General features: G+C 41.8%; 1 protein-coding gene across 8 annotated transcripts in view; it reads right to left on the minus strand.

Annotated features, from left to right (window-relative positions):
- Positions 1–17,120, minus strand: part of TANC2 (tetratricopeptide repeat, ankyrin repeat and coiled-coil containing 2) — a 703,225-nt gene that overhangs the window by 57,241 nt on the left and 628,864 nt on the right. For all 8 annotated transcript variants that reach the window (XM_077460125.1, XM_077460129.1, XM_077460128.1 and 5 more), the window contains 2 exons: positions 14,799–14,950; positions 3,977–4,145 (listed from right to left, as the gene is read on the minus strand). In XM_077460125.1, coding sequence (XP_077316251.1) covers positions 3,977–4,145; positions 14,799–14,950 — 321 coding nt within the window. The remainder of the gene's footprint in view (positions 1–3,976; positions 4,146–14,798; positions 14,951–17,120) is intronic.

Genomic DNA, 17,120 nt, shown 5'->3' on the forward strand with positions numbered 1-17,120 from the left:
TATCAGTTTGTAAATGGATAGAAAACTGGGTAAAAGACAGAATTCAAAGAGTAGTGGTTAATGATTCTTACTCTGACTGGTCTAAGGTTATCAGTGGTGTACCCCGATGTTCAGTGTTGGGACTCTTACTTTTTAATATATCTTTATAAGTGATATAGAGTCTGGGATTGAAAGTAGCATTTTTTTCTTTGCAGATGACACCAAGCTATGCAGTGGAATAATGTCCTTACAGGATGTCTCCAATTTACAAGCCAACCTCAATATTCTGTCTAATTTGGCGACTATGTGGCAGATGAGGTTTAATGTTGATAAATGTAAAGTTATGCACTTGGGGGCTAAGAATATGCATGAAACATACATACTAAGGGGAGTACAACTGGGGGAATCAATGATGGAGAAGGATCTGGGGGTCTTGGTATATCATAAGCTCAATAATAGCATGCAATTTGCCCCTGTACAAATTAGTAAGACCTCATCTGGAATATGCAGTTACGTTTTGGGCACCAGTTCTCAAAAAGGATATCAGGGGGAACTGGAGAAAGTGCAGAGAAGGGCAACCAAACTGATAAGAGGCATGGAGGAGCTCAGCTATGAGGAAAGATTAGAGGAACTGAATTTATTCTCTCTTGACAACAGGGAGATTAAGGGGGGATAGGATCACCATGTATAAATATATAAGGGGTCCATATAGTGAACTTGATGTTGAGTTATTCACTTCATGGTCAACACTAAGGACAAGGGGACACTCTTTACGCCTAGAGGAAGAGATTTCATCTCCAAATACGGAAAGGTTTCTTCACAGTAAGAGCTGTGAAAATGTGGAACATACTGCCTCCAGAGGTGGTTTTGGCCAGCTCAGTATATTGATTTAAGAAAGGCCTGGATTATTTCCTAAATGTACATAATATAATTGGGTACTAACATTTATAGGTAAAGTGGATCCAGGGAAAATCTGATTGCCTCTCTAGGATCAGGAAGGAATTTCTTCCCCTGCTGTAGAAAATTGGATCCTGCTTTTCTGGGTTTTTTTTCACCTTCCTCTGGATCAACCGTGGGTATAGGATTGAGTATATATGGGATTGTATGATATTTTTTTTTTTTTATGGTTGAACTAGATGGACTTGTGTATTTTTTTCAACCTATGTAACCATGAGGTCTCTTTACTATAATTATGTGACCCCACACCTCCCCTCGCCTTCTCCACTCCCCTCCACCCTACCAATCTTCTCCTCCTCCCCTCTTTACCCTATTTTCTGTCCTAAATACACTGCCACCCTTTTCCACTAGGTAGTTGACATTCTACTACTCTTTTCTATAGATAAACTCATTTAAGTATAGTTTTCTAATTATATGATTTCTTTACGGTTAACAATTGTAGCATACAAGTCCATTTATTGATTCTCTGGGATTTCATCCCTAGTTACCATAAATGGTTGGCTCCTCCCCAAGGGCACAACCTTCTCCTGACTCACCGACACTGGACTATTCCAATGTTTAGTTCATACTTGGACATTTGTTTGACTACAATTTACTGCATATGTTTGTATACACTTGTTCACCCCAAGAAAACTTCAGACAGCTCAGGTCGGGTGAGTTGTCCTCCCTCCATGACATAGCTTGACCCCCAAATGGGTTGTCTGGAGGAGCTAGACAACAACCCCACCTTCTGCATAACTCTTGGAATAGAATAAATTGTTCCCACATGTTTACTATTACAGTTTTGCCAACTATACACATTCACGTGAACCTGTTTCCGATGAACTATTGCATGGATAACACTGTTTATCTTCTGTAATGTCTCTACTGAAATTTTAATAAAAACATTGAACAAGAAATAGAATTAATTAAAAAAAAAATGTTTAAATGATAAAAATGTAACTTCCGCTGTTTTAATTTCCTGACCAACATAGTCTACTCATTGCCTTGTATTTCAAGCAAGCTATATGGCTAGTTAGGCTACATGAATATGGATTGCTTTTTGAAGAGCAGTCCATTATCCCTAGGTATGCTGCAAAACTATGTGCATTGCATGGGTCACCCCTATTCAGATTAATGGGTCATGTTCAGCAGGCAGTACATGTGGCTATCATCTGGGTTAGCAGTCTGTCACTGAATGTGCCAGCAGGGATCATTTTGATGTACTGTGGTGCCCACTCCTTTGCAGCATAATAGGGAGTGATTGGGGGTAATAAAAACATGTCTCAGCCAAACAGTTATACCGCTCCCCCCTCCCCACAAAGACAAGCATAAACGAAGCCCTAGTTAAAAATCAGAAATGCTCAAGTAACTTAAGCCTGTTTATGCTTCAAAATCATGGGGGGGGGGGGGGACGGCGCATGCAGACACCTCCATCTTAAACTGCATGACTGGGCAAAAAAGCAAAGCAAATTCAGTACATCTTTGCAGCACATACACGTTGCCCCATGTTTTGATCCTGCCAGAAATCCAGGGAGCTCAGAACTTCCTGTAGTGAGATGACAATGCAATGCCTCCTCTGCACTGCACCTCCTCGTTATATTATAAAGACAAGAAGAGGGGGATGCATTTTGTAGTCCAACAGGGCTGACAACACTGCTTGCAGCTTTAGTGCAGAAGAGGCAGCTCTCTTCAGGAAGTCAGGAACACATTGGATTTCTGGCAAATCAACCAACATTGTTCTGTATTTGCAATGTTTGTAAATGGAAAAAAAATGGTGAAATGTGCATCTACTGCAAAGATGTATTATTACTACAGGTATTTATATAATGCAGACAATTTACAGCGTTTTACATATTGTACATTCACATCAGTTTAAATATGTTTTTCTTTCAATTTTGCCCAGACAAACTATAATGCCCTATACACACGAGCAGAATTTCCGCTGGAAAAAACCTTGGATGGTTTTTCTGACGGAATTCCACTCAAGCTTGTCTTGCATACACATGGTCACACAAAAGTTCTCTGAACTTTCTACCGTCAAGAACGCAGTGACATACAACACTACGACGAGCCGAGAAAATGAAGTTCAATGCTTCAGAGCATGTGTCAAATTGTTTTTGAGCATGTGTAGGTATTTTGCGTGTCGGAATTGGTACAGACGATCGGTATTTCCATTTGGAAATTTTTCCGACCGAAAAATTGAGAATCTGCTCTGAATCTTTTGCTGGCGGGAATTCCGCCAGCAATAGTCCGATGGAGCATACACATGTTCTGAATTTCCGACCAAAATCTCACATCAGACTTTTGCTAGTGGAATTTCTGATCGTGTGCACGGGGCATAAGAGTAAAACAACAATCACACAACTTTTTCTAACCTGTCTAACCACTATATACCATGAGATCTTTCTCATAGTTGGCCATACACTGAATGTTGGCCAGTTCCTGACTGTGAAATTATAATAGTTTGATAAATGAAATTTGCTAATTATCGGCCGCATAGCGCCGGCATCCAATCAGATGCAGCCACTGTTCCGGTACTTTGAAAGCAGACTGGTATCTGCAGCAAGAGATTTGTCCATCCATATAGCGTATGTATGTACTGTATAGCAGGCGGAACGAAAGAAATCGAATAGTATATGGCCACATTTAGTCTACAGGTGCCCACAGATGTGAGATCAACTAACCCAAATGATAGCCACCTAATGCTTGTCACCACAATAAATCCCCTGTATCTGGTAATGTCCTTTTCATGTTCTCATCCTCCTTTAGAACTGACAAGTATTCAGAAAAGGAAAAGGCAAAATTGACCTAAGGGGACACAAACATTATAAATGACAAATGACATCAACAACCAAACTGGTCATATTAACATTCCTATAGCGGTCATGAAATCACACGGAGAGACTCTCCATCATACCCACTGTTTAGTAAATTTTGCCTCTGTGACCTCGGGAGACACCGGGCCTATTGATCAGCAGATCTTCCCTTGTGACCCTGGAAATACTTTCCCACAATCTTAGCCCATCATATGTGGAAATGGTTAAATTTGTACCCTTACCAATAATGCCGCTGTCCCTACTTTCCAGGGTGGATGTGGGGCTGCAGTCCTTGGTTGCCCCAGTAGTATTGGGTGGAGGAAGGGTCGAGCATGGGCTGTTGGCAGGAGGAGAAGCGGTACTGCTGGTCAAGGTGGAACAGGGGCTGATCCTCTGAGTCGCCGCAGAGCCCTGAGTGGGAATGAAGACAGTAGCATAGTAAGGTTAGAGAAAATAAACTCATCAGTCACACTAATCAAGTCATAGGACTGCTGAGCAAAAATGTTATGAACAAGCAAGCATGGGCTATAGAGTAAGGGCCGGTTCACACTGCAGGCGAGGCGAGGCGACTCCGACTTGCCTCGCCGCGACCTCAGCGGCAACTTGCAGATGACTTCTGTATAGAAGTCAATGCAAGTCGCCCCGAGGTCCCCCAAAAGTAGTACAGGAACCTTTTTTCTGAGTGGGAGCGACTCGAGTCGCTCCTCTCAGAACGGTTCCATTGTACAGAACGGGGGCGACTTGCGAGAGCGAGGCGAGGCGAGTCGTGTCGCCTCGCATCGCCCGCTGTGTGAACCGGCTCTAAAGACAAAGAAATGCTTCGTTTAATAACAAATGTAATTAGAGCATTTAATTTGTCAAATCAAGTGAGGATGAAATGGAAATATATATATATATATACCTTGAAAAAAGTATTCATACCCTTGACATTTCCCACATATTGTCATGTTACAACCAAAAACGTGAATGTATATTATTGGGATTTTATGTGATAGACCAACATAAAGTGGCACATAATTTTGAAGTGGAAGGAAAATGATAAATGGTTTCCAAATGTATTACAAATAAATATGTGAAAAGTGTGGCGAGCATTTGTAGTCAGCCCCTCTGAGTCAATACTTTGTAGAACCACCTTTCACTGCAATTACAGCTGCAAATCTTTTTGGGGATGTCTACGCCAGCTTTGCACATCTAGAGAGTGACATTTTTGCCAATTCTTCTTTGCAAAATAGCTCAAGCGTCTGTCAAATTGGAAGGAGAGCATCTGAACAGCTATTTTCAAGTCTTGCCACAGATTCTCAGTTGGATTTAGGTCTGGATTTTGACTGGGCCATTCTAACACATGAATATGCTTTGATCTAAACCATTCCATTGTAGCTCTGGCTGTATGTTTAGGGTCACTGTACTGCTGGAAGGTGAACCTCCACCCCAGTCTCAAGTCTTTTGCAGACTCTTAAGCCCCATACACACACAGTTTTTCTGCTGAGTTTTTCCTTCAGATTTACCAAAACCATATAATATGAGGTCAAACCTTAGGAGTTTCAATATGTATGCAATCAGGCAGGCCCTGGCACTACATGGTTTTGGTAAATCTGAAGGAAAAACTCAGCAGAAAAACTGATAGTGTGTATGGGGCTTAACAGGTTTTCTTCTAAGATTGCCCTATATTTGGCTCCATCCATCTTCCCATCAACTCTGACCAGTTTCCCTGTCCCTGCTGAAGAAAATCATCCCAACCACATGATACAGCCACCACCATGTTTCACGGTGGGGATGGGATGTTCAGGATGATGTGCAGTTTTAGTTTTCCACCACACATAGCGTTTTGCTTTTAGGTAAAAAATTAAATTTTGGTCTCATCTGACCAGAGCACCTTCTTCCACGTTTGGCTGTGTCCCCCACATTGCTTCTCGCAAACTGCAAACGGGACTTTTTATGACTTTCTTCTTGCCACTCTTCCATAAAGCCAGATTTGTGGAGTGCACGACTAATAGCTGCTCTGTGGACAGATTCTCCCATCTTCGCAGCTCCTCCAGAGTTATGTATAAATGTATAAATGCTGTATAAATATCAATGGTCCCAAAAATGTGTCAAAAGTGTCCAATCTGTCTGCCACAATGTCACAGTCTGGATAAAAATTGCAGATCGCTGCCATTACTAGTAAAAAAAATAAAAAATGCCATAAATCTATCCCCTATTTTGTGGACGCTATAACTTTTGTGCATACCAATCAATATACGGTTATTGCGATTTTTTTAATCAAAAATATGAAGAAGAAAATATATTAGCCTAAACTGATGAAGACATTTGTTTTAAAAATTGGGGGATATTTATTCTAGTAAAAATGTAAAAATATTGTGTTTTTTTTTTTTAATTATCACTCTTATTTGTTTAAAAATAAAAACCGCAGAGGTGATCAAATATCACCAAAAGAAAGCTCTATTTGTGGGGAAAAAGGACATCAATTTTATTTGATTACCACGTCTCATGACTGCGCAATTGTTATTTAAAGCTGCACAGTGCCGTATCGGGTCATTAAGGCTGCTTTCACACTGCAGCGGGAGCTGCCTCGGCGGTAAAGTGCCGCTATTTTTAGTGGCGCTTTACCGTCGTTTTAGCGGCGGTCTGCGGGCGCTAGCAGGGTGGTTTTAACCCCCGCTAGCGGCCGAAAAAGGGTTAAACCCGCCCGCAAAGCGCCGCTGCAGCGGCGCTTTGCCGGCGGTATTGCCACGGTGTCCCATTGATTTCAATGGGTAGGAGCGGTGAATACACCGCTCCTTCACCGATTCAAAGATGCGGCTAGCAGGACTTTTTTCACCGTCCTGCCAGCGCATCGCTCCAGTGTGAAAGCCCTCCGGCTTTCACACTGGAGAGAAAGGGGCCGGTTTTTTTCAGGCGCTACACAGGCACTATTTTTAGCGCTGTAACGCCTGAATACCGCCCCAGTGTGAAAGCAGCCTAAGGGAGCAAATCCTTCCGTGCTGAAGTGGTTAAACTTCTCCACAACTTTATCCTTCACCTGTCTGGTGTGTTCCTTGGCCTTCATGATGCTATTTGTTCACTAAGGTTCACACACACACACACACACATTATATATATATATATATATATATATGTGTGTGAATAACACATGAGGAAGTTTAAGTGTAATGCTATTGGTAGTTACCATTGACTGAACTAATTAATGTCTGAACTAGTAATTTGAATAGGGAATTACATTTACCAGTTAGGATTCAACACCACCCTAGAGCAAAAGTGTCACATTAAGAAATGCCAAATCTGCCCTCCCCTCCATACCGCACTGATGTCAACTGTCAATTACACTGCAGAGGACAGCTGAGAGCATTGGAAAAGAATGGTGGCAATGGTAAAGCTAGCCATACATTATACAATTTTCTTATACAATTTCCTTTAGATTTACCTTCAACTATTTGGTGCAGGGGCCTGCCTGATTGCATACAAATGTAAAGTGTTTAGGTATGCCCTCTCTAGTGGCTTCCCCTTCCTCCCTACCTTCCCCACTTCTCTTTTCCTTATGCACCTGAGCCTCCTTTTTTCTCTCCATTCCAGACTCACATGCTCACTCTTAGCCATATGGCTTCCTTCTTTTCACATGTGAATACACCTTCCCTATACTCCCCCCAAACATTCCGGGACCACTTAATCCCAGGGAGTGCACCGCTCCAAAGTAATCACCTCTCCTAAGAATAGTTGTCTCCGCAATCAGGCAGGGTGCTCGCTCTGCTTGCAACAGAGATAATGGAAGAAATAGAACTCTGGATAGCCGCACTCTAAAAAAAAGTTCACCTTTATTAATAAATTGATATCAAAGCATCACAGGGAAATACAGACTAACTGCACAACCGCTGACGCGTTTCACACCAGATATGGTGCTTAGTCATAGCTAGAGTGCTAAAGATACATACAGATATATATATACCAAACCAAATAATTAAACATATCAGTAAACAAATGAGTAAATCGTGTGTCATTAGATCCCAATGGAAAACGCACCTGTGGCCACCTAAATTTCAGGAATTAACCATTGGTGAAGAGGAGAGAGGAAAAGGAAATCCCCCTCCCTTCACCCAGCAAAAATACCACATAGATTAATATCTAGTGTGAAAAGAAAGAAAAGGAGACCACAAGTGCGATGTAGTAGAAAAATTACAGACCAATGGTTAATTCCTGAACTTTTGGTGGACACAGGTGCATTTCCCATTGGGATCTAATGACTAAAGGTCGACCGATATATCGGCCGGCCGATATATCGGCCGATATTTGCCGTTTTTTAAATAATCGGCATCGGCCGATTTTGCTGATAAAAAGCCGATTTATAACTACAGCGGGACTTTGAAATGACTTCTGTATAGAAGACAGTGTGAGTTGCCTGAGTTGTCATAGCAACACTTTCCTCCTCTCTGGGCTGCCAAGAAAAGAACAAAATGATACAATGTTTACACTTGAATGAATGAAGTCATCTCTGTGTGTAGAAGTTCCCAGTTTAACCATTTAAAGACTAAATCTTTTCTGACACTTGTTGCTTACAAGTAAAAATCCTGTATTTTCTGCCAGAAAATCACTTAGACCCCCCAAAAATTATATATTTTTTTTAGCAGAGATCCTAGGGAATAAAATAGCGGTTGTTGCAATATTTTATGTCACACGGCATTTGCACAGAGGTCTTTCAAATGCATTTTTTGGGGAAAAAAATACACTATTTAAAAATAAAATAAAAACAGTAAAGTTAGCCCATTTTTTTTTTCGGCCAAAAGTTTTGACTACCTGTTTTTATTTAATATATAGGTTTTTTTGTTTTTTTTTTAATCTAAATCATACATACAAGTAAACTGATTGGAGGTTTGTTTTGTTTAATAAATGTTTAAATGTAAGAAATTTTCTGTATCACTTATGAAGGCTGCTTTCACACTGGAGCGTTGATGTTAAAACGCAAGTTTTAGCGGCTCTTTGCCATCATTTTAGCGGTGCTATTTCGCTGCTAGTGGGGCACATATAACCCAGCTAGCGGCCAAGGAAGAGGTTAAATGCGCCCATGAAGCACTGCTGCCAAATCGCATTGCATGCGCTTCGGCAGTGGTGCCCATTCATATCAGTGGGCAGGAGTGGTGGAGGAGCGGTATACACCACTCTAAACGTGCTGCTTGCAGGACTTTTTTTTAAGATCCTGCCAGCGCATCGCCTCCGTGTGAAAGCACTCTGTCTTTCACACAGACTGCAGGGGAGCCATTTTGCAGGCACTTTACAGGCGCTATTTTTAGCCCAAAAGCGCCTGAAAAACGCCCCAATGGGTTAAGGTGTGTTAGATCAAGGGGGATTAAAAAAATAATAATAATAAATAAAAAAGGAAAAAAATAAATAAAATAAAATCGGCCTAACATATCGGCCCAAAAAAATCGGCATCATATATCGGCTATCGGCCGCCATGATTTCTAAATATCGGCATCGGCCAGAGAAAAACCCATATCGGTCGACCTCTACTAATGACACACACGATTTACTCATTTTTTTAATGATATGTTTAAATATATATATATATATATATATATATATATATATACATACACACACACACACACATACACACATATATATATATATATATATATATATATATATATATATATATATATATATATATGCCTCTTTAGCACTCTAGCTATGACTAAGCACCATATCTGGTGTGAAACGCATCAACGGCTGTGCAGTTAATCTGTATTGTCCTGCGAGGCTTTGTTATCCATTTTTTAATAAAGGTGAATTTTTTTGGAGTGCGGCTATCCAGTGTTCGATTTCTACCACCTATCCCTGTTGGAGACACTGGCTTAGACTGACTCTGTTTACGGTCCCCCAGTACCTCCCAAGGGTGTTATTAGCAGATACCCCAATAAGCAGTTCTGATTCCTATAGATGGAAATCCCTGATAAAACCCTCTTTTGAGCAGGCCCCCTCATAATTCCAGGTTTTGCTATAGCTACTCCTGCTCTGTATAGGCTGCTACCTCCCTATTGCCTGCTCTAATTGAGGCCTTTCCTTCTGAGTCATATGTAATGGCTTTGTATACCTATACAACTGTTACTGGTTATGCTTTTTATGGTTTATGATCTGCTGATGACGTACACTGGAAATGTTCATATATTTTTCGACTAATACTCCAGTATTATATGGTGCTATGCCTCAATAAAATCTTTGACCAAGGAAATAAATACTCAATGGTTGGACATGTTCTCTTCCCCTCACGGCACAGTCTGTTCCCAGAAGTGCTGTCTGGGGATGCGAGACAACTCCGCACCATGCATTCAGCCTCCGCAATAGCTTAGTATGTTCACAGAAGTTTTTTTTTTTTCAGATCTGTTAAATGTACGCGATACTATTTACTTGTTTTTATTATATTGCAAATAAAGTTCATTCTTTCTGTTCACCTTGCTAAACCTCAAAAATATAACCTGATATTATATGGTTTTGGTAAATCTAAAGGAAAATTGTACAAGAAGATTGTATAATGTATGACCAGCTTACGTATAGGCAGTATAGGATGATCTAGCACAGGGTAGAGGAGAGTATTTGGCCTTTTGTAAAAGTGACAGGTTTACTTTAAGAATCAAAGGTGATCTGCAAAGTTTAGTGAGATCATTATGAAGAATAACGCAGAATAACACTGACTGAGGGGCACAAAGCTTTCTGTATATTTTGATAAATTAGATCTACAGACTTAAAGTAAACCTGTCAAAACCCTGAGCAAGTCAAATTCCACACCAAGCAAATGTTAACTTCAATAAAGATGCATGTCAATAATCAGCAGATTCAGAGATATGGATGATTAAGGTTACCGAGTAAGTTACCAAAATAATCAGGCACCAATCTAACGAAAATCAAGCTGCTTCTAATCTAGGTAAAGGCTTCTCAATGCAAAAGGTTTTAGGTGTATCTGTGACCTTTTTGCCCGCTATCCCGGATATGCGACTGTAACAAGTTTGCAAACATTTATGAAACTCTGCTGGATTTGATGAAGGCCCTTAGGCCTGCTAAGGTCAGGATACCCTGATCTCATGTGTGGTAAACAAGAGATCATGAGGTTTCTACTGAGGGGTGTGCCTAGATGAGGATGTGAGGGAACGCGTGAGGCACCTCTCCCTCCTCGTTATCCTGAGATGCCGATGAGTGGTGGAAGCTGGCCAAGGATTTGAAAGAGCTGCTGAGTGAGCAGTGACTGCATGGTGGCCATATGACTCCGGGATCCTCAGTCTGACTGCGGGCTTGGCTGAGCGGCGCAGCAGCGGTGTGAGAGGCGCACACCGTGCTCATAGGATGGAGGAGCAGCTCCGGCAGCGGTGTGGGCGGGCAAAGAGCCAAGTACTGAGCACGTGGCGGTGGTGTAAAAGGCTCCTGCTGTGCTCACCGAGCAGTAGAACAGCCCCGGTAGCAGCGTGTGCTAGTAAAGAGCCAAGCACTTGGTGCTGAGAGATTCGGAAACCTATCCCCCCTGGAGCACTGTGTGACAAGTGGAGACAACCCTGAACCGGAACCAGCCTGGTGGATGGGTGAGAGAAATTCACTATACTTTCCTCCCTTTTTTTTTACATAAAGACCATTTTAGTGTCAAGTGTGAGAGACTGGCAGGAGGTTAACAGTCTGGACCTGGAGGCTGAGGAAGGATTAAATAAATAGCATTTAAAATGTGAGTGGATCCTGTATTGTATTGCAAAATATAAACTCCAGAGGAGACTTAGTCTGCCCTGTAGAGGCATTTAGTGGATACTCAGCTAATATCAGTGGGGGAAGGACAGGCATAACTCCAAGGTTTTTCTTCCCTTTTCTTTTTTTGGGGTGCAGGTGTTATCACGCCCTGAGTAGAACAAGAGGCACTGGAATAAATAAATATGCCGCCATGACAAGAAAGAGGGGGGAAGAGTCAACGCAGCAAGATAGTGCTAGCGCCAGCGCTACTACGCAGCTGCAACTGTAAAGGGGAGTCAGACAGCAGCCAAGTTGGAAAGGTTTGTGCACACTCCGGGCCAGACTCACCTAAAAGCAGGACAACAGAACCCCCAAGTTCAATCTAAGTCACAGTCTGGGGCTCCAGCTGTAAGAAAAAGCCAAGGACATGGCCAAGTAGCAGCAGTAATGCATGTGACTAATGCAGGAGGGAAATCCGTAGGGGAGGAAGCCCAGGATACCTTAAAATCACCATCTGGGTCTGGCGCTCTAATAGAAGCAGAACCATCATTAAAGGAGGTCTTGCAAGCAATTCCTGCAAGCTTTCTTTAAATGAATAGTCTGACCAGCTTAGAACTATCAGGGAAGAGCTGTCCTTTGTTAAGCATGATTTGCAAAAGGTTCTCGAAAGGACCACCTCCCTGGAATTAGCCTAGTGGAGGATGACCTGAATACCCTCAAGTAGGAGATAAGAAATATAACAAATGATTAACTAGGAGATAAAAATGGATGACATGGAAAATAGGATGCAAAGAAAAAATGAGGGGGGTCCCTGAACGAAGTGAGGGTTCGGTCGCATTTCTGGAGAAGTTCTTTAAAAATCCATTTGGAGAGGACACTTTTTCACCTTTTTTGCAATGGAGAGAACTCACAGGGTGCCCTTTAGGCCTCTCCCATCAGGTGAAACCACCACCCCCTCCCCCAAGATCCCTCCTGGTAAAAATGCTCTATTATAAGGACAGAATGACTATACTACACAAAGCCAGAGAAATGGGTAATATTCTCTATAATGGTACCAGGGTATCTATATACCCAGAAGAGGCCTACATGTTTCTGAGCACGACAGATGAGAGTGAAGAGGAACTCACTTATCTGTCAGATTCAGGCTCAGAATACAAACCTGTAGACAGCAGCAGATAGCTCTGACGACAGAGTAGTGGTCCCTGACAAGTTCAGGCGTACCCGACCGTACCTTCCGATCACCTGGAGCGGAGACCAGTGGCACTGTCACTAGGCAGAATGGGGAGATGCTTGTTTACATTAGCATCTCCCCATTCTTCCTCTCTGTGTGGAGATTGCGGGTATTCCTGCGGCGATCCAGTCTGTGGGACCTGCGATCCGACTCGCGGAGTTTGCTGCGGGCGCTTGCCCGCTGGCCGCCTCTTAAAGGGCAACGTACAGGTACATGATTCTGCCTATACAAGCCCTTCTGCCAATGTACATCGGCGTGAGGCGGTCGGCAAGCGGTTAAAGGATTTTAAAAATGTATTTAGTTTGTCGCCGTTGCATGTTTGTGCACAATTTTAGAACATGTCATGTTTGGTATCCATGTACTCGGCATAAGATCATCTTTTTTATTTCAACAAACATTTGGGCAATATAGTATGAATTAAAAAAAAGTTTTTTTTTCACAAAAAAATTTTGTTTGAAAAACACCCACCATTTTAATCTGTAGGATTTAAGTAGCCTTTGCTTTAAAAAAATATATGTTTGGGGGTTCAAAGTAATTTTCTAGAAAAAAAATAATATTTTTTAATGTAAACAAAAAGCGTCAGAAAGAGCTTTGTCTTCAAGCGGTTAGAAGAGTGGGTGATGTGTGACATAAGCTTCTAATGTTGTGCATAAAATGCCAGGACAGTTCAAAACTGGATAGCCTCCCAAAAAGTCTTACACGTCCCCGTACTCAGGAGAAACAGCAGAACCTATTTTGGGGTGCAATTCCACATATAACTATGGCATGTGTGAGCAATATATAATTTAGTGACAACTTTGAAAAATTACAAAAAATCAATTACACAATCACTTATGACAACATGCCTCTCTACAATTTCCTTGGGGTGTCTACTTTCCAAAATGGGGTCATTGGGGGGGGGGGGGTTTGTACTGCCCTGCCATTTTAGGAACTCAAGAAATGAAATAGGCAGTCAAACTAAAAGCTGTGTAAATTCCAGAAAGTGTACCCTAGTTTGTAGACGCTATAACTTTTGCGCAAACCAGTATACGCTTATTGACATTTTTCGTTTACCAAAGACATGTGGCTGAATACATTTTGACCTAAACGTATGACTAAAATTGAGTTTAGTGGATTTTTTTTTAATAACAAAAAGTAGTCTTTTTTTGTTTCTATTGAAAAAATCAAAAATCGCAGAGGCAAATAAATACAATCAAAAGAAAGCTCTATTTGTGGGAAAAAAAGGAAACAAATTTTGTTTGGGTACAACATTGCATGACCACGCAATTACCAGTTAAAGCAGGCACAGTGCCAAATTGTAAAAAGTGCTCTGGTCATTGAGCAGCCAAATTTTCCAGGGCTAAAGTGGTTAAGATTGGAATTCCACTCTCTTAGTGCTTGTACACACGGTCGGAGATTCCGACGGAATGTGTCCGATCGGACCGTTTTGTCGGATATTCCGACTGTGTGTGGTCTACATTGGACTGTTTCCGTCAGAGTATCCGACGGACCAAGTTTTCCAACATGTTGGTAAAATTTTCCGACAAAATGCTCCGATCGGACATACTCCGATCATGTGTAGAGAATTCCGATCGGACAAAGTGCCACGCATGCTCAGATCAAATTCCTACACCAAAGCTATTGGCTACTAGCGTGAACGTAGTCCCGTCGTAACGAAATAACGTCATCACGTCGGATTTTCCGACAAATTTGTCCGACCGTGTGTATGCAACAGTTTCGGACAAAATCCGTCGGACAAAATCCGACGGATTTGGTTGTTGGAATCTCTGACCGTGTGTACAAGGGCTTAGGAGAGGTTTCTCCCCCTGGTGCCTCCTTTTTTGACTAGTGAAACTTCATCTAGCATGTAGGAAATTGTGTTCTGATCGAATTATGGATAATGGAATCTAGAATGAGATTTTCCCATGGTTCTTGACACACGTATATTTGAAGCTAAAAAAAAAAAAATCTATACATTGCTCCCATTTGTAACATAAAAAGGCTAAAATTGTACTAGCAAGCAACCCTTTTATCATTTATTATTCGTGGTTATGTTTTTTCTTTTTTTTCTTAGACAATGTGAAAAATGACCCTGAATGTAATTCTGTAATAGGTATTCTGGTTTGGTCGGAGACCTTTCTGCCAGCATTACCCCTCACCTGATTCTCTTCCTGCCCCTCCATGCTGTATTGCGCACTGGCAGCTTGGACCTCAGAGACTTTTTCTCCCAGGAGGAAGCCCAGTCGGGTCATGAGGGTGTTGGCAGCCTCATCAACAGATGGAGGAGGGCCCAATACAGACTCCTCTTCACCTAGTGAAAGAAAAACATGGACAAAATCATTATCACTCCTCAGTTATGCTTGGAAATTGCCAGCACAATCCTTCAGACAACATTTCTTTCTTGGAAAGATCATACCATAAGCATGCATGCTTGGCTCCTCTGATGACCATGGTGACACTGGAAGGAGGGGGACAGCAGTAAGTTATCCTCACTGTCACGTTATCTTGGGGAAACCCTTTACCATTATTAAATCAAAAGCTCTAAAGCAAAAAGTTTAAATTATAAAAGTGTGCTGGTTAACAGTAAGGGGAACAATGAAAGTCAGACAGGCATGCACAGCCACACCCAACAGCTCAGAGATAAGTGATTAGTATTGCACAATATGCATCCATTGTGGTATTCCCCCTGGTAATCCATTTTTCTCAGACAATTAAAAAATTCCCATGAAGGACAAAACAGGAGCAATTGAATACAGATATCCTTACTTATCCCTTAAGTCAGCCATAAATGACTGGAATCTCACCGGTTCAGCAGGGACTGGCTGAGATTTGAGCCATGTATAGGCAGGCTGATTGATCAACTTGGGTATAACATGCATGGAAGATTTTTCATGCAATTAATGCCAGAGGCCATAATCACTAGCGGTAATCACTGTGTTCTCCCAGCATAACCCCCCAATCTCCCTCCCACTGTCGGGAGAACACAAGAGCTAGAGATCCCCCCATAGAAAGAAAATCGCTCCATCTATTCTCTCACCAGTCTAATTAGCAAAATCCTGTATAAGCTACAAGTCACTAAAATTGTAGCTTACACAGGGGGTATGGACTTCACATGTAGCTGTGCTGGTTGGACTATATCTGGGAGATAATGAAGAGGATATATCTAGAAGTACTGGCCATTTCTTCCAATATCTGGCACTGAACCCAGTGGCCGGGGTGTGAAGAAAAGAAAAGTGTAAGCTATTGGCCAAGGGTAAAGCTCATGGGAAGCTATTATTAGACTTCTGGGAAGGGTAAGGATTGCTGTACGTACATTTGACAATAACACAGAGGAAAAGCCATATGTAAAATGGAAGAGAAGAATGGAAATGAAATAGTAACAAAGGATTCAGGCTCATGTGAAAAGTGGATACGAAGGAAAGCCAATTTCAAAGTCTTACGAAACAATGGGTCTAAAATATATCAACACACTGGAAATAAATACAGTATATTGTTAGCTGCTGAATTTTTATCCCTCCGTTTATCATCAACAAAGGGCATGTCCTCAGCCCATACAATGCATAATGTCTCATTTTGTATTTATAAAATGCACACACGTATTTTCAAATGTTTCATGCCGTTGGGCCTTTGAAAGGCTCTTGAAAGCTTATGTCATCAGTGGCTACATGACAGATGGGACAGGTTGATTATTAAAGTGTTGATGATCTCATGAGAAACTCCATTTCAGCGACTAGGAACCAATCAATAGACAGGACAGTGCTTTACACATATAAAAGAGTCAGTGGACTGCAGTGGCTGTGGGACTGCACAGCAGATGCACCCGGTCTGACACGTGTTCCGAGCTGGATGTCACGCTATGCTAGATGACTCAATTCTGCAGCAGTTGCAGGTTGTGTGCGAAGGATGCAGGATCCAAATGTAACACCTGGAGGTCTGGAACTGCCATCGTAGTTTTTCCCTTTGTGAAATAGATGTATATGCTCACAACCCCATTGCTTGACTACCAAATACAGCCACTTCCCCGTAAGTGCCACAAAGCTGGCACAAATGGCTTCAGCATCTTAGCTAGAGTTCCCTGCAATCCACATGGGCACGGCAATAGCAGAACAGCTGAGAAAACAGTCAGAGCTTTTATTTCTTTTGATAATGGTGAAGATTTTTCTGCATATCATTATCCACCTGTTTTAAAGAAATCCACTGCTGGGTGTTGTCAGTCTAGCATTAGCTACCTCATGCAGGCCATCACCCAGAATGCCTTTGGGCCCACCGCTGGTTGGTTGCCATAGAAACTCTGCATATTTTATGCTGATTCACTTTGCAAGCTGTCAGTGAGAAGCCTGCCGAGAAAAGGGTGGGGGGAACGCAAGTGAATGAGAAGGAAGGGGTTGGTTATGTGTCCGTTCCAATAATACTTCCCATCATCAAGGTGGGAGTAGGAGAGGTGACTACTGGCAAATCATTTGATAAGGAAACAAAAGGAT

The sequence above is a fragment of the Lithobates pipiens genome, unplaced genomic scaffold (genome assembly GCF_037356315.1).
Source record: "Lithobates pipiens isolate NorthernLeopardFrog02 unplaced genomic scaffold, aLitPip1_a1.2 Scaffold_28, whole genome shotgun sequence".
NCBI lineage: Eukaryota > Metazoa > Chordata > Amphibia > Anura > Ranidae > Lithobates > Lithobates pipiens.